This window comes from Notechis scutatus, chromosome 4 (assembly GCF_049901735.1).
Source record: "Notechis scutatus isolate UNSWTSFEM ecotype Mainland chromosome 4, rNotScu1.2, whole genome shotgun sequence".
Classification (NCBI taxonomy): domain Eukaryota; kingdom Metazoa; phylum Chordata; class Lepidosauria; order Squamata; family Elapidae; genus Notechis; species Notechis scutatus.
This window is the reverse complement of record NC_142012.1, coordinates 28,202,133-28,222,577: the sequence shown is the minus strand read 5'-3', so window position 1 is coordinate 28,222,577 and position 20,445 is coordinate 28,202,133. Positions and strand designations below refer to the sequence as shown.

The 20,445-nt window shown below is 35.5% G+C and overlaps 1 protein-coding gene across 7 annotated transcripts in view; it reads left to right on the top strand.

Annotated features, from left to right (window-relative positions):
• Positions 1-20,445, top strand: part of DCLK2 (doublecortin like kinase 2) — a 78,629-nt gene that overhangs the window by 31,097 nt on the left and 27,087 nt on the right. For all 7 annotated transcript variants that reach the window (XR_015749208.1, XR_015749210.1, XM_087963041.1 and 4 more), the window contains 7 exons: positions 691-799; positions 6,287-6,344; positions 8,198-8,317; positions 9,912-10,058; positions 15,528-15,661; positions 18,255-18,332; positions 18,919-19,015. Coding sequence is in view for 5 of the 7 variants with exons in the window: in XM_087963041.1 (XP_087819167.1) it covers positions 691-799; positions 6,287-6,344; positions 8,198-8,317; positions 9,912-10,058; positions 15,528-15,661; positions 18,255-18,332; positions 18,919-19,015 (743 nt within the window). In the remaining 2 variants the exon portion in view is untranslated. The remainder of the gene's footprint in view (positions 1-690; positions 800-6,286; positions 6,345-8,197; positions 8,318-9,911; positions 10,059-15,527; positions 15,662-18,254; positions 18,333-18,918; positions 19,016-20,445) is intronic.

Sequence of the window (20,445 nt, the reverse complement as noted above, 5' to 3'; positions counted from 1 at the left end):
TCTTGTGGCCTTTGCAAATATGAAGGGGCTGTAAATCCGAGCAAAGCAAAGCAACACAATCTCTTTCATTTTAGAACATCTTTGATCAAAGAAAATATATTAACTAAGTTTAATGCTGCCTGCAAACCACTCATCAACTTTTTGCATGAAATAGAAAAAAATGAATTTATGATATATGGATTTGATGATTAGGAAAAAAATAGAATATAGAAAAATATAGAGTAAGGTTAATCTACATTTAAAAATTATAACTGCTGCAAAAGATAATCAGAAATTACTCCTTTATATTTTCATTATTTCCTTTTTTTTTTTTTTTTTTACTTTTGGCTTTATCTTTCCTGTCTTTATTTCTTCTTTTTCTTCTAACTATTACTTCTTGTATTTACATGTCTTATTTAAAATGTTAATAAAGTTATTGGGAAAAAACTGGAGAGACCCCATTGTTTCGGTACATTATTTTATTCAAATCTACTGTCATTTTCTGTAAAAGAGTTACACAGCCTTTGAGAAAATGCAGCATAGAAACATATTTTGAGAGATTCCCTTCTGAAATTGCAATAATATCAGCTTGGATGAGCCTTATTTAACCTTTTTCTTCCATTTTGGATTCATTTTATTTCCATTTGTTTATGTATATTTTATAGCATTTGTTTGTATTTTCTCTAACATTTACCTTTCTGTATCTTGAAGGTATAAATGGAAACAAGTACTCTGAGACATCTACCATTCTTGAAAAGTACAAAGTGGGAAAGGTGATTGGTGATGGTAATTTTGCAGTGGTAAAGGAATGCATAGAACGGTGAGCAAGGATATTGCCTAGATACGTCCCATTATTTAATTGTAACTTTAGAATGAACAGTGAGGCAAATTGTTATAATTTCAAGAAGAACTTTAAGGGCTCTTCCTTCTTTCTGGCACCTGATAGAAAACTTGAAATCTCCACTCTAATATTCTCCTCATAACTATTATTTGGCATGTGATGATAACTATCAAAATTATCTATTTACCTTTGGGGGGGAAGCATAATGCCATTTATGATAATGAATTATATATACTAATGCAGTGATTAGTAGGAAACTTTGAGAGGGTTTTATTAGCACTAGAAACTTTAGGTTTTCAGTGTTAGTCAAACTGTACAATTTATTCTCTTGATATTCTATGCAGTTCTGTCTTTCTAGCTGCTTCGCTTTTTTGTTGTTAAATCTCATTCTTAAAAGGGTTGGTAAAAATATTGCTTGAATAGAGTCACCTGGTTGAAATGGTAGGCTATGGAAATTGATCAATCAATCAATCAATCAGTCAATCAATCATCTAAGGGAGAAATGGTAAGAGCAATGGGAATGTTCAGTACATCAGTAGCTTTATTAGCAAAGATAGGAAACACCATTTTCCTTTTGTATAGTCATTGTCAAGTATTTCTTTGATAGTGAATTCCACAAGAGATTGGGGAAACTAGAGATTTTAGTGGAAACTATAAAGGTAAACTTGTTTAAAAACAAGGCTCAAATCCAGGAAGTCCTCACTGGCACTAGCACAACATCTGCTCAACAACTTTAACATTGATTCCCAATGGAAGACCAAATGGGCTGCTGAATGTCCAGACATAGGAACACACATAAATGAACCTACGTATCAGGTTCTGAACTACCATGCCAGCTATGGACAATCCTGAATAGGCTCTGCACATGCATGGTGTCTGCTGGGACTCACTGTATAAATGGGGCCTAGTATCCTCCCCTCAGTGTGACTGGGATCTCCACAGATATGTGAGGTATCTGATTATACAGCTTTTTAAAATTGAGTGTGAAGGGTCATTCTATGAGCTTGTGGGTTGGTTTTCGAAGGTTTCATTACCAGGTTGGGTAGCATCTTCAGGGGAGTTTAGGAGATGTCAATGTCTGTGTTCTTCCATTTATAAGGGCTTTTTAACATTCATATTTTATTGTGTTTTTTAAATCTAGGTGAAATGTTAATATATATTGCAAGTCCATGTATGATCTGACATACGCTAAGTAAATTTAAAAACAAAAGGAAAGGATGAAATTTATCTTTTAAAATGATGTGTCCAATATACATACTACTGGTAATACCTGGAAAAATAAGTTGGAAGCATAGACAACAACAATAGACTTGGGGTTGAAATGTTTTTAGTTGCTATAATTGGTTATAGTGGGAGACTATTTTTTTATAGTGGGAGCCTATTTGTATTTCTTGAGGAGCATAGCTCTTTTTCTGAACTGCTTCTAATTGTTTGGTAAGAAATAAATTATTAGCTAGAACAATGGTCACCAATCAGTGGGCCGGGGACCACTGGTGGTCCGTGAGAAAATTTTTGTGGTCTACAGAGAAATGTTCCTCCTCCAAAGCACTCCCCCCAAAGCAATTAATCCAGGTTGCACAGGAACACAAGCCTGCGCCACCCACATGCCCTGCCCACCTGCTGGCCTCCACCCTTTGGCTGAGTGCAAACCTTACCTTGAGTAGAGCCATGTGAGCTGGAACTGGAAGGTAAGACCAATGGCAGGGGACGGAAATCTGCCCTGGGGTGGCTTGCTGATGTTGGTGGGAAAGTTGGTCCCATATTCCAGAGCTGCAGTAGTCACAGAACTAGCCCTTTGATCATCCCAGAGCAGCTGCTCCTCCACCCGGGTGCACCGGCCTGCCATGGACTGGAGCAGCTGCTCCGGGATGACCAAAGGGCCAGTCCTGTGACTACAGCAGCTCTGGAATATGGGACCAACTTTCCCACCAATGTCAGCAAGACACCATCAGTCAAAATTAATGTTAGTGGTCCATGGGATTTGAAATGATGAGATTGGTGGTCCCTGAGATCCAAAAGGTTGGCGACCCCTGAGCTAGAACACATCTCTAATTTTGTAGTCATGGCAATTATTTGAATATTTATTTTTATTTAAATGAAAGTTGCAGATATCATGGGGTAGAAAAGTTGCAGGTATCATATTTGAAAAGCCATCATTATGCCAAGTACTTGTATTCTTGATAACAGAAATTAAACAAGATTTAGGGAAAGTACAGATTTCTATACTTTCTGATAAAAAATATTTTTATATGACATATAAAAATACCGGGGCTAACAAAATGGGTTTACTATATGTTGTTCTTCTAGACTGCTACAGTTTAAAACAGAATCAACTATAATTACCCTTGCCTATGCATATTTGTACAAGGTAGCAAAAATATTTGGCTCATCAGTGGGAAAGTCTTGATTTTATGGCAATTTTTCAATGTAGTTAAATCAAATGACATCACTTTGCAAAGAGACAAAATTGTTTATCAATATAAGATACTTTCATGAGAAAAATAAAATTAATGTGCTTCTCTTAGTGCAAGGTGTTTGTAGAAAGATTTATCATAGCATCTGAGGAAATGTGCATATGTATAGCTCTTAAACAAAAGTTTAAAAAACAGTGCCATTTGCTCAAATTTCTTCCACTTGTATATCTCTGATACAATTCAGTCTACTTTTTTCTTAAGATATTATTGAGTTGTCTTTTTCCCCCTTTCATTCTCAGCTGGCTGCAGTTGTAACTATGACAACCTGGCAGACACAGCTGTGCTTTTGTAGCAGTGTTATGCTTTTACTGAACCAACCATCTTCAATATGTGCAGTTCTGGTCTTATGCTTATAGAGCAAGATTTGATAGCCTATATGCCCGAGTAAAAGAATGTTTATTACTATTCTTATTCTTGATGTTTCTTTTTATTAACTAGTCACAGTAATCCGCTGTCATAGAAAGTGTATCATACTTCCATGGATTGTTCCAATATTACACAGCAGAAAATAGTTATTTTATTTTATTTTATTTTATTTGCGGTCACAGACCAAAACACAAGTACACCAACTTACCAGTGAGGTAAGTTGCCATTAATGGGATTAATGATGAGGGCCACCTGTTTTGACTGTAAGACCAGGTGACTGTTTGCATCAAAAGGTGTAAAGTTCAAACTATTGGTAGGATTACATTGGCCAGTGCTTTTGCTGAGGCTTGGCAGGGAGAACCCTGCCGCCGCATCAGGCTGCCAAGCGGTCAACCCAGGGCTCCCACTGGTAGTCCAGGAAACTAAGTAGTTTAAAGTACTTATTATTTTATCAAGCTGGAGCTGAATGCTCGCTGTGGTTTCTGCAACCAAGAAACATTGCTGATCCAAAAGTTCTGTAAGGGTGGGCTCACTTAAGGGTTGATTGAGGGCCATAGTTTTAGATAAGCCTTTGTTCTCAACTCGGGGGGCGACGCCCTCAACCATTGGAAGATTGCGACAACCAGCAGCAGCCAGACAAAAGGGAGCAGGAGCTATCAAACTGAAAGGCCGAGCTAAAACAAAGTCCTCAATCTTGGATTGCTTCAGCGAAGGTTGAGGAACCAGATCAGTGAAAGATCTGCTCCTTTTCCTTGTCTTCATTATATTAAGTAGCACAATAGAGGGGAGCTGTGTAATAGAGCATAGAGTCTAGTCACTGAAACAAGTCCTAAATCCAGGGGAAAAGTAATCGGAAGGCGAGAAGAAACGAGTCCTAATGCAAACAATGGCAGAGTTCCTCACAAGTATACCAAGGATCCTGCCCTCCCGACAGAGCAGGGAACATGAGTAAATAAAAATGATAAAATAATAAAAATAGTGGATAAAAATAGAATAAATCAGATAAGAGAAATCACATCAAAGCTAGGCATTGCTAGACTTCCAGCTAAAGGAGTAAGATCTTTAGAACAACAACAACAAAGAAGCAGTAGCAAGGCCCTCCTACAGCTGAGGCCCAGCTCGGGCTTTTTTTTAAAAAAAATACAGCTAAACCATAGCTGAAATATAACTAAAAGTAGATTAGTGATCACACTGCAAAAATTTCAAAAATGTAAAGGGTTTAAAAATAAAAATGTGAAGACTAAGATATGATAGAAAAATAGCCTTAAAAGCAGGTAATAATTAGAATAGGTTAATTTAATCTTAGTTAAGCAGACAGCCTACTTGCCTGCTGCTCCCATCTCCTGAAATTATTTCACAATTTTGTTGTGCTGTCACAAAACTGGACTTTCAATAGTGAAAGTGCTGTTTATGTATTTTCAGTGCGTAGCTTTTTAATAAATCAAGAATGAAAATTTAAAAACTCTTTTTTAAAAAATGTGCTTTTGAAATTGGTCTTTAGAAACCTTGAACAAGTAGTCCTCAACTTATAGTTGGTTGCTTAGCAACCAATTTGAGTTAAGACAGATCTCCCCCAAAGGTACTTATGACCAAAGTTATGGCTGCTTGCTGCTTCCCATGGCCATGTGAAAAAAGAATTAAATTCTTGCTGAAAACAGATGTTTAGTTTCAGTTTGTGGTAAAAGTGCCCTATAACAAACAATGACTTCGCTTAACAATGGGTGGTTCAGCTGTGTTTGCTGAACAGCTGTAGCATTTGCTTTAAAACCAAGCATTCACTTAATGAACACTGCAAAACAGGTCATAAAATTGGGTTAATCACATGATAACCAGTTTTACAGTTTTCATATCTTAACACTTAGTTGGCGGGCTCTATTATAGTTGAAAGTCTTGGGCTGTTTGTAGTCAAAAAGGATAACATTGAGTAATATATAAACTGGACACATCATTTCAATCCATAACATCTATTCCTTCTGTAATGTTTTATTTTCAAATGAAGTTACCTTTATAGTTTCCACTGCATAAGATGGTTAGCAAAATTGTCTGGTGAAATCCTAAATAATGCTACCTTAAACACTTCTTAAACCTGTAGCTTCAACATAGATTTAAATTATGATTCATTGCACAGTATTGTATTTATAATTAAGACAACCGACTTTTCAAAATAGAATTTCTCTGAATTGTCTAATTTAATAGACACTGGTAGAATGGCTAAGAAATAGTTCTAATATGACTAGTCCTTGAAGAATATAAATGTGGAATGATTAGCTGATATAATGAATTTCAAAGAAAATATCCATCTCATTCCCTGATAAATCTGTAAATATTGTTATACAACTACAGGGCTGTACGTTTATTAAAGTAGGATGAAAATATGGAGTACCTGACCATAAATCTGTACACAACGTGAAGTTTTATATCTCAGTAAATTAAATGATAATTTAAAGGCTGGTTTTTGTAGTCAAGGCAACAGCAGGCATGAGTTGCTGGGAGAAAAAAGCAGAAGCCGTTCTATCTTCATTTTGTAATCTGTTCCCTTTTGAACCAAGATATTTTCACAGTGTGTACTCAAACAAAAGAATTATTTAAGCACTCTTCTCTCCTCCTTTTGTTCTGTTCTTTGTAGATCCACCAGAAAGGAATTTGCCCTGAAGATTATTGACAAAGGAAAATGTTGTGGAAAGGTAAAGAAGAAATACTGAATATCTGTATCATAATACCAGAATATTAAATTATTTTAAGCCTTCACTTACCACTACTGTTAGAAAATATTTTTTTCTTGGAACAGCATTTACACCTTCTGAGTAAAATGTTCTTTATATAAAGCTATAACAGTGCATGTATATTCAAAAAAACTATCCTTATAGAAATTTCATAAAGATAGTCCAAGTTGTAAATTATTGAACTGGATATTGAACAAATAAAAACATTAGTAATATTAAGCCATTCCCCTAAATCTTTAATTGTATATAAAAAAAATTAAGGTGGTTATATATATATTTTAATCCTAGTACCAGGACAATTAAGACACTCAGTTGAATGTATAGAATAAGCTATAGGGGAAGGAAACTTTAGAATAAACAAATATGTAGACTGAGCTTCTTGCTGTTATAATTGTAGAAATTGCAGAAAGTATCCAGTTTCAGAATACAATAAGAGTAACATTTGATTGTATTTTGTGTGAGTAGGATCTGACAGATTAGTACTTTACTAAAAAATTTTTAAACAATAGAGAAAAGTAGATGCTTCAAGGATTGTTTTCGCTAAAGAGGTTTTTGATGGCTGTGACTGCCTCCAGTTCTTGTTTTTGTATCAGCCTATAGATTTGTGAGCTGGATGATTACTTGGACTTATGATAACTAAGTTTGTGAAGTTCTGTACAAGTTTTACTAGAAATTGTAGTGGGATCATCTTTGGTTTACTGTTCCGAAAGGGTTTGATTTACTGCAACAAAAGAGCAATGGGTTCTCCCAATGTCTTGCCAGTCAATTCAAAGAAGGATATTCAGCAACTGCTTAAATAGCTTTATGTATGTTCTGCCCACAAATATGTCTCCCTCTTCACTTGTAGCAAAACTCCACAGCAAGTTTATTATCAAAACTCTTATTCCTTTCAGTATAATGAAAGAGTACAAATGAACCCCAGTTATATACAAAAATAATGCACTTACTACATATCACATGTTATATTTTATTTCTGTTATTTCTTCTGATATACTAATTGTTGTGACTTGAGTTATTTCAATCTAGCCTTTATTACAACTTTAGTGTGATTTCTACTCTTTCCCCATTAGGCCATTTTCTGAGTTCCAACCTTATTGTCATTCATATATTGCATTTTTTCCCATTCAGCACATATATCTTTGGAGCAGACGTATGTTTGTTCCAGAAAGACTGTTGATGCTCTCATATAATGGTTAACAAAGGTGCGACTTGTTAAAGCAATGTGTGATGTACCACTTATTCACAGAATATTCACACTTAGCACATGGGTTTCTAGTAACTAAAGCATTAGGGTAACTGTTAATGAAATGCTCAGGATTGAACATAAATCAACTTCTTATCTTAATGGTGAATACAAAAATAGCATTGGACTTTTCAAATACTATTATTGCTCCTTGCTCATAAACTATTCACATGTACTTCCCACAGTCTTCTTCACAAATGCATGAAGTGCATGAAAACAGAATGCTTGCACTATGCTGAGGATCACAATTCAGATACTTTAAATAAACAGCTATGGGAATGCACCTAGTTGGCTACTCGCAATTGAAAACACTAAGTATATTACTGATCAGTGATTACTTTTCATACTAAATTAACTTTAATTAGTATATTTTGGAACTATTCTTAGTAAAGCGTTTTCCAATTCCAGTTTATTGTTTTGTAGACAGATAGCCACATTATCAAGTATTGAGGTGAACACTGGAAAGCTCACACTAGGTTGATGCTTCTTACTTAATTCTTCAAATTATATTAGTTTTAGTATTAGTTTAAAAAAGAATGCTTTCCTCCTCTTCTTTTCCAACAATACATAGGAACATTTGATTGAAAATGAAGTGTCAATTCTACGCCGAGTGAAACATCCCAATATTATTATGCTAGTAGAGGAAATGGATACTGCAACTGAGCTATATTTGGTGATGGAACTGGTCAAGGTGAGGTTTTAGGTTTATTTTTTTATCATTATTGCATAATACATTGTTGAGTTTTTCAGAGATCTAAAAATATTCCAAATTGTTATTGAACTGGAAATTTATGTAGTCCTATATGAATGTACCATGAATTTTCTGTTTTATACTCCATGATAGTTCATAGCTGGAGACTGAATATTATGCAAAACCAAAATTGCTTCTAAAATCAGACATGTGACTGTACAATATTTTGCTTTTACACAGTAACTTCTTGATGTTCTATGCAAGTATACAAAATTTGCAGGAATAAATTCTGATTAGAAAACAAATATCAGGCTCAACATGAAACCTCATAGCTTTTTCTTGAATTTTTGTATTTTAATATTAAGTTGCCATGTTTCTTGATATGTGTAGCAGAAATTGTTGCCTTATTTTCTAAAAATCTCATTTTGTCCATATATTTTCATATATAAAAATAGATAGTTCTCAAGTAATCATTCTATACTTAAGAATTCTTGTATTCTACTTATATATGATGAGAAATTCTGGGAATTCCATCTACTATATCTAGGATGTACCCAGATTGGTAAAAGTAACTGTAAATCTAACTTTTTAACTTTTAAAAATATTTTATAGCCAATTCATTTTTGATGTTAATCTGTATACTGAACAGGCCTATATTTGTTTCATTTTTAAAGTTTAGTAGTTTCTTTCATGTCTAGACAAGGGTCTTCAAACTTGGCAAGTTTAAGACTTGTAGACTTCAACTCCCAGAATTCCTGAATGACTGGAGGAGGAATTCTGGGAGTTGAAGTCCACAAGTCTTAAAGCTATCAAGTTTGAAGACCCCTGTTCTAGACATTAAAGAAACTACTAAAGTTGTAAAAATGAAGCAAATATAGGCCTGTTCAGTATATAGATTAACATCATAACATAAAGTATTATTATAATCCCATGAGTTCCATCATCTTATCCACCGCACTGATCGGAGCATAATCAATTGAACACCATGCCATCAACTCGCAATCATCACTCAAATTAATTAACCATCACTTAGTTATTCTTTGAGGACCTCTAAACTCCCCCCAACCAGAAGCAAGCATGGATCAAATTGCCAGTTCCCGCTCTGGAAGACAGGTGGGGCTGTACAAAGGTCCAGTCTGTCAGAGTCAGAACTAAGATTAGTAAGATGTCTGCCTCCTTGGAATCCATTGCCTCAGCTCATGTACTCAGCTCATAACTCCATAACAAGATGTAACCTATGTGCCATCTGAAACGATTCTGTCCATTCAGGTTCTGTTTGGAGTGAAAGGGAGTAATAAATAATAATCAGCTATGCGAACTAATCTCAGTCATTTCTGTGGGACTAAGTTACATCTAAAGCTTTTTATTCTTATTCTTATTTTGTCTGCATCATTCCATATGAAACTGTCTATATAAATATGATTATCTTTCTAAAGAAACTCTTAATGTAACTGTAACTCTTAAATTAAGCTAAGTTATTGATCTATAAATTAATAATATAGTTTCACTTTTTTCTCATTTCCTTTCAACAATGACATAACTTATAGTTTTGTTTGTAAATTCTTTGATTTTTCATCTGCATTTTTATTTACAGGGAGGAGATCTTTTTGATGCTATTACATCTTCAACAAAGTACACAGAGCGTGATGGAAGTGCAATGGTCTACAATCTAGCCAGTGCACTGAAATATCTTCATGGTCTAAGTATTGTCCACAGAGACATTAAGCCTGAGAATCTTCTGGTATATTTCTTGTTTTCTGTATATTATTTTAAGAATGCATGCAAACAGCAATTTCTTTACAGAATTAGACTGTGAGCATAGCCCAGTCATTCTCATAGAACATCTTATATCAGTGAAAATATTAACCCTGCTGTTAGCAATAGAAATCATAATAGAAGCTTTAGATGCATAGAAGGTGATGCCAACTCAAAAAAAAATCATGTTTTAGCAAACTACTAATTTAAAATAACATCCAAGTTCTTGTGACTTTAGAAATATTATAAGACAATGATGACATATTTGGCACCGTATGTGCACTTTACATTTTACTGTACATTGGCCATAGGTCTATACCTATTTGAGAACACAAGGACTTTGATTTTAAAAAATTTACAGCATCACTTGTTTTAACTCACTCTTTACTCATGTTTTGGAGGAATACATCTGGTATTGACATGACCTTTTAAAATGGACTCCCATCATCATTTTATGCATTATGTTGCTTTTTTGATATTTAGAAAGGCACCAGATGACAGTAAGTAGCGCAATGAATTACAGCTAGTTTGATCTAGTGATTAAGACCACAAGGTGGAAAACAGGAAACTGTGAGTTCAGATTCTGCCTTAGTCATGAAAGCGAGCTGTGTGAAGTTGGGCCAGTCACTCTGTCTCAGACTACCCTACACTGCAGGGTGACTGTTGTGGAAAAAAAACCCTCCTATTTGGGATAAGTTCGCCATCTTGAGTTATTTGCTAAAATAATAAAGGCAAGATATAAATAAAAGCAACACAACGCTTCTCCCCCTTAAAAATTTTAAATTTTTGAAGAAATGTATGTGCTCCATATGAAAAAGGAATGTCTGATGAATTTTCCTTGTCCATCAGTGTTAGCCAAAAATAGTGGATTTTTGGTTTTGTAAGCCTTTAGTTTTATAAGCCTTTGGTAATTATTCTAATGTAATTCTACTTTTTGATACAAGTATGTGCTAAACAGCTCACCAGTGCAAGAATGTCTGTTCTGACTAATAAGCATTAGGGGATGCGTCTTGTCAAGTTAGTATTTTGTGCTTTCTGCATTCATTAACTCTGATTTGCTTGTCTACTATTTCCTCAGATACTATGTAACATAATGCACTTGTCAGTGTGTAATGTGACAAGATCTTTTGGCTATTTTTGTTGTATCAGACTAGCACCTCTGGAAATTATTTCATTGTATTCAATTTCTAACAAGCAAGAACAATTTGTATGCTTGGTCATAATGGCAGCTGTGATCCTATCTGCTTCAAAGTAACATTGATATCAAGTACCACGGAATATAAACTTTCAAGCTCATTTCACAGTTTAGTGTGAAATTTTGCATAAGTAGGGACAGATGCTGTTTTTGCGTAGAGGGTTAATAGTTCTTAATATAAATTATATTTAAATATATTCATGTGTGCTATAAAATCAACTAAAAGGCTGAGTCAGTTCAACCCCTGCTCAAGCATTTGTCAAGCATTCAGACTAATGTTATCCAATCTCTTCTTAAAAATCTCCAGTGTTGGAGCACCACAACTTCTGGAGACAACTTGTTTCACTGATTAATTGTTCTGTTGGGGAATTTCTTCTTAGTTCCAGATTGGTTCTCTCCTTGATTAGTTTCCATCCATTGCTTCTTGTTCTGCCTTCAGGTGCTTTGGAAAATAGGTTGACCCCATTCTTCCTTGTGGCAGCCACTGGAAATATTGGAACATTGCTATCATTTCACCCCTAGTCCCTCTTTTCATTAAACTAGACATACCCAATTCCTGCAACCATTCTTCATATGTTTTGGCCTCTAGTCCCCTAAATCCTCTTTGTTGCTCTTCTCTGCACTCTTTCTAGAGTCTCAACATCTTTTTATACATCGTGGCAACCAAAACTGGATAAAATATTACCAGCGTGGTCTTTCCCAGGCATTATAAAGTGGTATTAATGCTTTGCGTGATCTTGATTCTATCCCTCTGTTAATGCAGCATAGGACTGTGTTAGCTTTTTTGGTACCTGCAGCACACTGCTGGCTCATATTTCAGTGATTGTCCACTAGGACTCCTTTTCACAATTGTTACTATTGAGACAGATGCTGCCTATTATGTACCTGGACATTTTTCTTGTCTGGACTCCCTTGAGTCCAGATTAGCTTATAGTAAATGCATGAACATGTTCAAGTACTCTACTTGATAGCAGAAATGGTTTGCTACTGTCTTTGTCTCAGAGGTGTGTGTGTGTGTGTGTGTGAGAGAGAGAGAGAATTTCGCACTCAAGCTAAGAGCTCTGTATCTAGCTTTGCACCAATTCTAATGTACATGATCCAATTTCTGTCTTCCTTTTTCATTTTTATCAATAGATCTGCCCAGTTTATGGCTGTTATTATCTCTGTTTTTAAAAATAGATAAGAAAGAAAGTGCGGCCAATAAATATAATTAGCAAAATCTAAGTTAGGCGCTTGCACTTTGTAGAATGACTGGAAGATAATTGTTTAGCTCCAAAGCAGAACAAGTTGCTCTCTTGTAAGTCAGGTTTGGTGCTGCCACATTGAATTGAAAAGTATACCTCACGGTCCTAAAACAGCTTCATATGCTACTAGATCATCATATTTTCTTACCTAAGCAAACAAACAGAACGTCTGAGAGCAATAAAAGCACCAGAAGTGGAAATTATTTCTGACTTCCTGCCAGTTCAACTGTTCTGAGTGCCCTCTGGCAGCTGATGGGATGGGACCAGTCCACCTGGCCTCTGGAAGGCTAGGACAGGACTAGTCTACTGAACCTCTGGGCAGCAGCACTGAAGCTACAGCAAGTGCTGCAATTTAATATTTTACCACCAGCAGTCCTCGAAGGTAAGTTGAACAAGGTTGCCTATGCAGAAAGGGTCTGTCTGTGTGATGCAGGAGCCCATTGGGTTCTTGACACATGTACCGCTATCCTGGAATTTTTACAGAGTTCTTAGAAGTTCACTATTGAATCCCCTCTTCAAGTCTTTGATAAATGTCCAGATAAATTCTATATTCAATATCTTCTATTAGGTAAATAATATACACCATGGCTACATTTGTGATTTTAGCATGGAAACCTTATGGTTAAACTACTTCTAAGTGTAGTCTTAGAAATAAATAGGCTTGCCGTACAACCATAAAAAATATCACATCATTGTAATTATTAATATTGTCATTATTTATAGCTATTATGTATCTTGGATTGGATTGTGACTGTAAATACCGTATTTTCCGGAGTATAAGACACACTTTTTCCACCCCCAGAAGTGGATGGAAATGTCTGTGCATCTTATATAGCGAATGTTACTGAAGCACTGCCCACTCTCCAGCCTTTGGCCTCTGCCTCCCAGAAATTTGCTTCCTTGCAGCAAACAGCCTGTTTCAGCTTGAGCACAGCCTGATTAGCACAAGCAGCTGATTTTTGGTTGGACCGGCCTCCTGATGATCAGCTGTTTCAGGCTGCAGTGATTGCCATTGCCCATTGCCACCTCTGCATCCCATTTTTGGCCTCCACATGCCCCCCCCTTTGGCCTCCATGCACCCCGTTTTCAGCCTCCACGCCCCATTTTCTACCCGTTCTTATCCCTGCCACCTGGAATGGGCCAAAAATGGGGTGCACGGAAGCCGAAAGTGGGGTGCGGGAAGGCAGCAATAGGCTGATGGTTGGGATCGAATCCAACCAAAAATCAGCTGCTTGTGCTAAATCCGGCTGTGCTGAAGCTGAAACAGGCTGTTTGCTGTTTGCCGCAAGGAGACAAATTGCTGGGAGGAAAGACAAAGGCAGATTTTTTTTCCCCGCTAGGTGCGTCTTATACTTCGGAGCACCTTATACTCCAAAAAATATGGTATGTTTTGATGTAACTGAAAAATTAGATCAAAAAAGGGCAGGTTTTTATTTTTGTATTATGATTTAGCCCCTTAGTTTTTACTATTATATGTTATTATAAAGCTCATTTACATTTAGATTTTAGTACAGGATAAAACCTTAATATATTTATTAATCTAAATGTAAAATCAAGTTTATCAAGATATTAATTAATCTGCTATACTACATAAAGTCTTCATACAATTTATATTCCATTGTGTAGCTTTCATATAAATTTAGGTTTCATATAGATTTTAGTGTTAATGAAATGTTTATTGTTTTACATTATTTTATGCTAGTCAGTAACCATGATAAAGATTTTCATTTGATTTGATCCTATTTCATTCTTTTTTTTCTTTGCTCTGTCTGTGTGTGTGTGTGTGTGTGTGCGCACGCGCGCACGCCAGGTGTGTAAAAGCAGCTATGTGCTGCCATCTGCTGGATTTATAGAATTGCTACATTTCAATTATTATGTGGAAACATTTTATAGATTGATGGGCATGATGGATAACAAAGCAAAAAGATAATCAAATCAATATTTATTTATTTATTATGGTTTATAAACAATTAATCTTTAAAAAGCAAAAACTGAAAAAAGGATTTGCCCACAAAGCTATCGATCATTGATCTTTTTCCTTAATTTATGTTGGAAAAAGTAATAGAGTAAAAATTATATTGGAAAAAGTGTGTGTGTGTGTGTGTGTGTGTGTGTTTAAGACTCGGGTATTGCTTTGAGGCTAATATTCAGAAATAAGGGAGAAGTATTCCTTAAGCCCTGGTAAAGTAAATAGCTTTAGAAAGAAATTCACCTCTTCCTCCTTGATTTAGTTGATATAAGTGAGATAAAATATAATTAGAGTTTCTGTGACCATAGCCTGTCTAAATAAAGTATAATTCTAGTTCGTCTTTGGAGTCAATTTCCTGATCTGGTCTCCAGTCAGTTTTGTAATTAATATTGTTTAATCAATATTTGTTGCTTTGAAACCAGCAACACATAAGTTTAGATACAATTTGCATATTCAATCTGTGTGGCTAAATCTAGTTCAGTCATAAAAACATACAACCTTTTCTCTAGGCAGCATTTTGGGAAAAAATCTACATATTTTGGATTTTCTGCAGTGTAATTTGGCTTATTTTATGTGTGGTGTTAACCTCCAGCTCAGATGAGGGGAGATGTGAAGAGGGGCCTGAGCTTAGAATCCTTGTACCGCAAAGTATAGATATTACTCTCCCAGAGTCTCTTAAGGCTGTGTTCCCAAGACAATGAAGTCAATCTGGCAAGATTCCTGTAAATAGGCCACAATAAATAAAGAAGTAACTTTGATCAGCTCATAGTGTCATTCAGATTCCTTGTGCCTCAAATATTGTAGTAAACTGTTGTGTTATCACAGTTATAGATCTTAGGTATTGTTGTGTTTTAGCTCAACTACTTAAACTAGTGTAATGAATAGAATGTATGCTGCTTAAGAAGAGATTGAACAACTATTTGTCAGCCTATTTCTAAATAGTTCTAGTTTAATATATGCTTAGTATCCTAGTTTGCCTAACCACATTACTAGATATTGTTCCTATCAAAATATGCAATATAATTCATGATCTTTTTTCTCTCTCAGGTCTGTGAATATCCAGATGGGACAAAATCTTTGAAGCTAGGAGATTTTGGATTAGCCACTGTAGTTGAAGGACCGCTTTATACAGTCTGTGGCACACCAACCTATGTGGCTCCAGAAATCATTGCAGAAACAGGGTAAAAATTCATTTTAAAATAGAGTTTTGGTGTTCTTAGTCTACAAATAATATTAACATTATATTTTTAAAAGAACTAAATGTGATCTGTTCCCTGCTATCTGAACAGGTATTGTTAATATTTTTCATTTATTCTAAAAACTTGTCTAAAAGCCTGTTGCAAACAGCAGTTTATCAAATTTTGTAAATCAGAGGTTTGTTAGATATACTGTATATACTCGAGTATAAGCCTAGTTTTTCAGCCCAGTTTTTGTGCTGAAAAAATCCCCCTCGGCTTATACTCAGTCAGATTCCCTCTGAAAAAAAAATGGTGTGGAGTCGCGGCCTCCGGCGGCAGTGACTCCCAACAGCCAGCCGGGAAGGGAAAGGCAAAAGCGCTTTGCCTTTCCCTTCCCGAGCCGGCGAGACTGGGGCGCGCCGGCGGTAGCGACTCCTGACTCAGGGGGCCTCCGAGGAGGGGAAGAGAGTGACTCCTGCCTCCTGCTGTCATCATCATCTTCTTCTTTTGGGTTAGTGAATCAATTAAACCTTTCATGATAGTGAGATCGTTTCCCAAATTAATTATTTTTATTTTTGAAATTTACCAGTAGCTGCTGCATTTCCCACCCTCGGCTTATACTCGAGTCAATAAGTTTTCCCAGTTTTTTGTGTAAAATTAGGTGCCTCGGCTTATATTCGGGTCGACTTATACTCGAGTATATACGGTAATTTTAAATTTGCAACTTATTTACTGAAGAAAACTTTTTCAGTTTCTGAGCAGAAAGATACAAGTAAGGTTAAGTGCAAAATATATCAATTATATATAGCATGGGACAAATATTGAAAATAATAAGCCTTGTTTCAATATTAAATATTTATTTTATTAAAGGCAAGTATGCTAAAAAGTAAAAAGTGATCAGTTGAAACCCTGATTATAAGCTTTAAATTTTAATTTAATTCAAGACTATTTCCTTGATGTGGTCAAAATACCTAATTGGTTTCAATATTTTCAAATAAGCAACATAGTTCAAAGAACCACAAAAACAAAGTGGCATATTTAGAGATTTCATTGAATTTGAAAACCTTAAAACACAAAACTCAAAATATCTATTAGGCCATATGTATGTATGATAGCAGATGAGATTCTGCCGAAACGTTGCTACAACTTTAAAAGCACAACTACAATGATGTGGGAAAATACCCGAACAATGCCATACATACATACATACATACATACATACATATATCCCAAAGACAAGATCCAGCTAGAAACCATCAGGCTTCTGTATAGTGTCGCCTGTGAGTCAGACTTTTACAGTGGTTTCAGATTTAAATTTGGGGCAGCCTATTGCTGTGCCAGAATGGTATACATACTATATACATAGTATACATACTATACTATATATAGTATATACTATACAGAAGCCTGATGATGGCAGATGCAGTCAGAAGAGAAGAAAATATTTCCTCCCTCTTTTCCAGCACCTTAAAGCTACAGGACATGAAATTAATTTCGAAGGAACCAAATTAATATCCAACACTGAACACTCCAGCAAGTGAATAATCAGGGAAGCCATCGAAATAGAGAAACACCCCTATAACGAATAAATGGGATGATACCTCCCGCCTACCAGACATCTGGAAACTAACCCCCACCAACAAATGAGTCCCAGCCACGAAAACCAACACCAGACCCAAAACAACACAGGACACCACCGCCAATCCCCCTCATCAAACCCAGGCCCAAACCCATCCTATAAACGAAGGACAACCACCATCCAGAAACCAGACCATGTCTGCTTCACCAGCTGTTGTACCCCTCAACCCCAAAACCAAACAAGCTGACACACACCAAGAACATAGACCCAGACCCCAAACTTGAAGCAAGACCAAAACCCAGAATGCTACTACATCACAGCCACCCGATCAGGATATCACATCAGAAAACTCAGGAAATTACACCACAAGAACTCAAGAAGTTGCAACACAGCAAATGACCCAGGAAATCACAGCACAAGACCAAAGATACCACAGCAATAAAATTCACAAGGTCACCACACAACACATTACCCAAGCCGTTACAACACAGGAGGCTAATGGAAAAGAGATCAAAACACAAATGACCCAGGAGATTAAAGCACAAGTTCCAGGATATCTCCACAACAAAACTCACAAGGCCATCACACAGCCCATTATACCAATATCAACTCCATCAACCAATCAAGAGGCAACAGCACAGCCAACCAAACTAGCACACCAGCCCCCCCCCCAGTATTTATAGAGATGGCAGCTTCGATCACACACTGCTTGCACTGGCACGAAGCCGAAAGCACCAGCCTGAGGATGGTAAGAAGGGACCATGCTGAAACGTCGCCAAGATACTCTTAATCTTACACGGGAAAAGACCTACATACATACATACATACATATGTATATGTATATGTATATGTATGTATTTGCATTGAAAATTGCATCCAATTGCTTATTAGATTGGCAAATTAAGTTTTGAATTATGCTCCAATATTAAAAGTAGTGATATCTTTAAAATGCTGTTACTGTGTGTACTGTACAAGATGAAAATTCCAACTTTCCCAAACTTTTTTTTTTTTTTGTAGTTATGGCTTAAAAGTGGACATTTGGGCTGCAGGTGTCATTACATACATACTTTTATGTGGGTTTCCACCATTTCGTAGGTAAGTTGAATCAATAAGGCATGAAAAGTGTTGCATTTGTTTTTAGCCACAGTGCTCTGATTTTTAATTGGTAAATATTTTATTTAAGGCGATGCCCTAACACTCATCTGGTTTTCCAAATTTGGGGTAACTGGTGATTTTAGTTTATCTCCTATAATGAAAAGGTGACATTGGTAAAAGAAGGAATATGTAAAATTACATTTTAAGCAGACTTGGTTTTCTCACAGATAGGTGTAATTTATATTCAATAGATAGTTTTAATTTTGAAGTTGTCATAGATATACATGCTTAATTTTTTATATTTTGCTATTTTACATACTTGTTATTGTATCAGAAATTCAATATTCCACTATCTGAGAAATATCTGGAGGCAATAGTAGAGATATTATTAAAGCCTTCCTTAAGCAAATAATTTACAAAGAAAACAATAGTGATTGTATTTATTCTCAAACTAAATTCAGCTTGTATAAACACTGAAATTAGAACACAGTATTGCATGTCAAATTGATCTTGTAATTTAGCTTTTATAATGAACAATATAATGATCGCCATAGTAATTTTTTTCCTGCTTGGTTTTCATCCACAGTGAGAACAACATTCAAGAGGATCTTTTTGATCAGATCTTAATTGGAAAGCTAGAATTTCCTTCTCCATATTGGGATAACATCACTGACTCTGCTAAGGTACCAAGATGCATTGAAAGCGTGAGAGTTAAAAGTATGAAAACATTTCTGATGAAGCCAAATTGGTCTATCCCTACCATAAATAAAATCCTTTCCTTACTTAGGTTCTGTAAAACTCAAGCCTTTGTGTATAAACATACAATCTAACCATATAATTACTGTATATGTTCTGATTTGTTGTTCTGAGTGACCTACAGAGTATAAGAGCTATGGTGGTGCAGTGGTTAGAGTGCAATACTGCAGGCTACTTGCTGACACGGTAAACTGCTTAGAGAGGGCTGCAAAGCACTGTAAAGCAGTATATAAGTCTCAGTGCTATTGCTATTGCTATATTGTCTTCATTCATCACATTGGAGATGTTTTTAACATTATTTATTTATTTATTCATTCATTCATTCACTCATTCTTTTGTTTGATTTATATTGCTACACTTTGCACACACATAGCTTTGGGAAATATGGATTAAAAGATGAAAACCACAACATTCAACCCGTGAACCAGGGATAAAACAATAACCACACTCACAAAAAACAATATTCACATTCACAAAAATAAAATACCAAGAACTGCGGATCTCATCTCCTGACCTAAACATCTAGGTACTATCTGTTCCAAGGCCAAAATTGTCCTGTCTTTTAACAAGCATGTACCAAAACTCCAAGTAGGGTCCTTCTGGTGCTGAAGGAGGATGTTCAGATGCTGACTGGCATTGAATATGGCATGTACTATCTACCAACTCCCAAACTAGAGACATCTAATCAAGAGTCAAACAACTATGGTCAGTCACATTAACATAGCTACCTTATAGATTAATTGAGGACGAAGCATAATAAAATACATCCAATTTGCTTTTGTTTGCTAGAAGAACTTGTTATTTTCCAAAATTGGTATGATTAACATAAGCTAACATTATTATACAAGACATAAATTAAACAATTAAAAATTATTACAAGACATAAAAGGATACAAGAGCCATATACTACATGACCACAAAATGTGATTGTTAGGTCATGCTGGTGCCAATGTAAACTATAAGTGAGAAATGAACTAAGAAAACATAAAATAACTCACAGTTTCTAACATTCATGTACATTAGTTGCATTTATAAGTACTTTACTGTTCTGGGTAATGCATTAATGTATCGCTTTTACAAATAACCTTCAGTAAGAATGTTTTTTTAAAAAAATATTCATTTGAAATTGTGTGTTCTTACAATTTATGAAAAAGAATTTGCTCCCTGAAAAAGAATCTATTTTATGTTATGAACAGTTATGCAATCTAAAAAAGTATAAGAACTGTTACTGTTTTCTATCTCTTTGCAAAAAGTTGCAGATATAAATAAATGTGTTTGTATGTGTATGTGTAACCTCTTCCTTATAACTAAAAATTTGAAAGATTCAGTGAGACAGTGAGATGTGGAAGAGAACTAC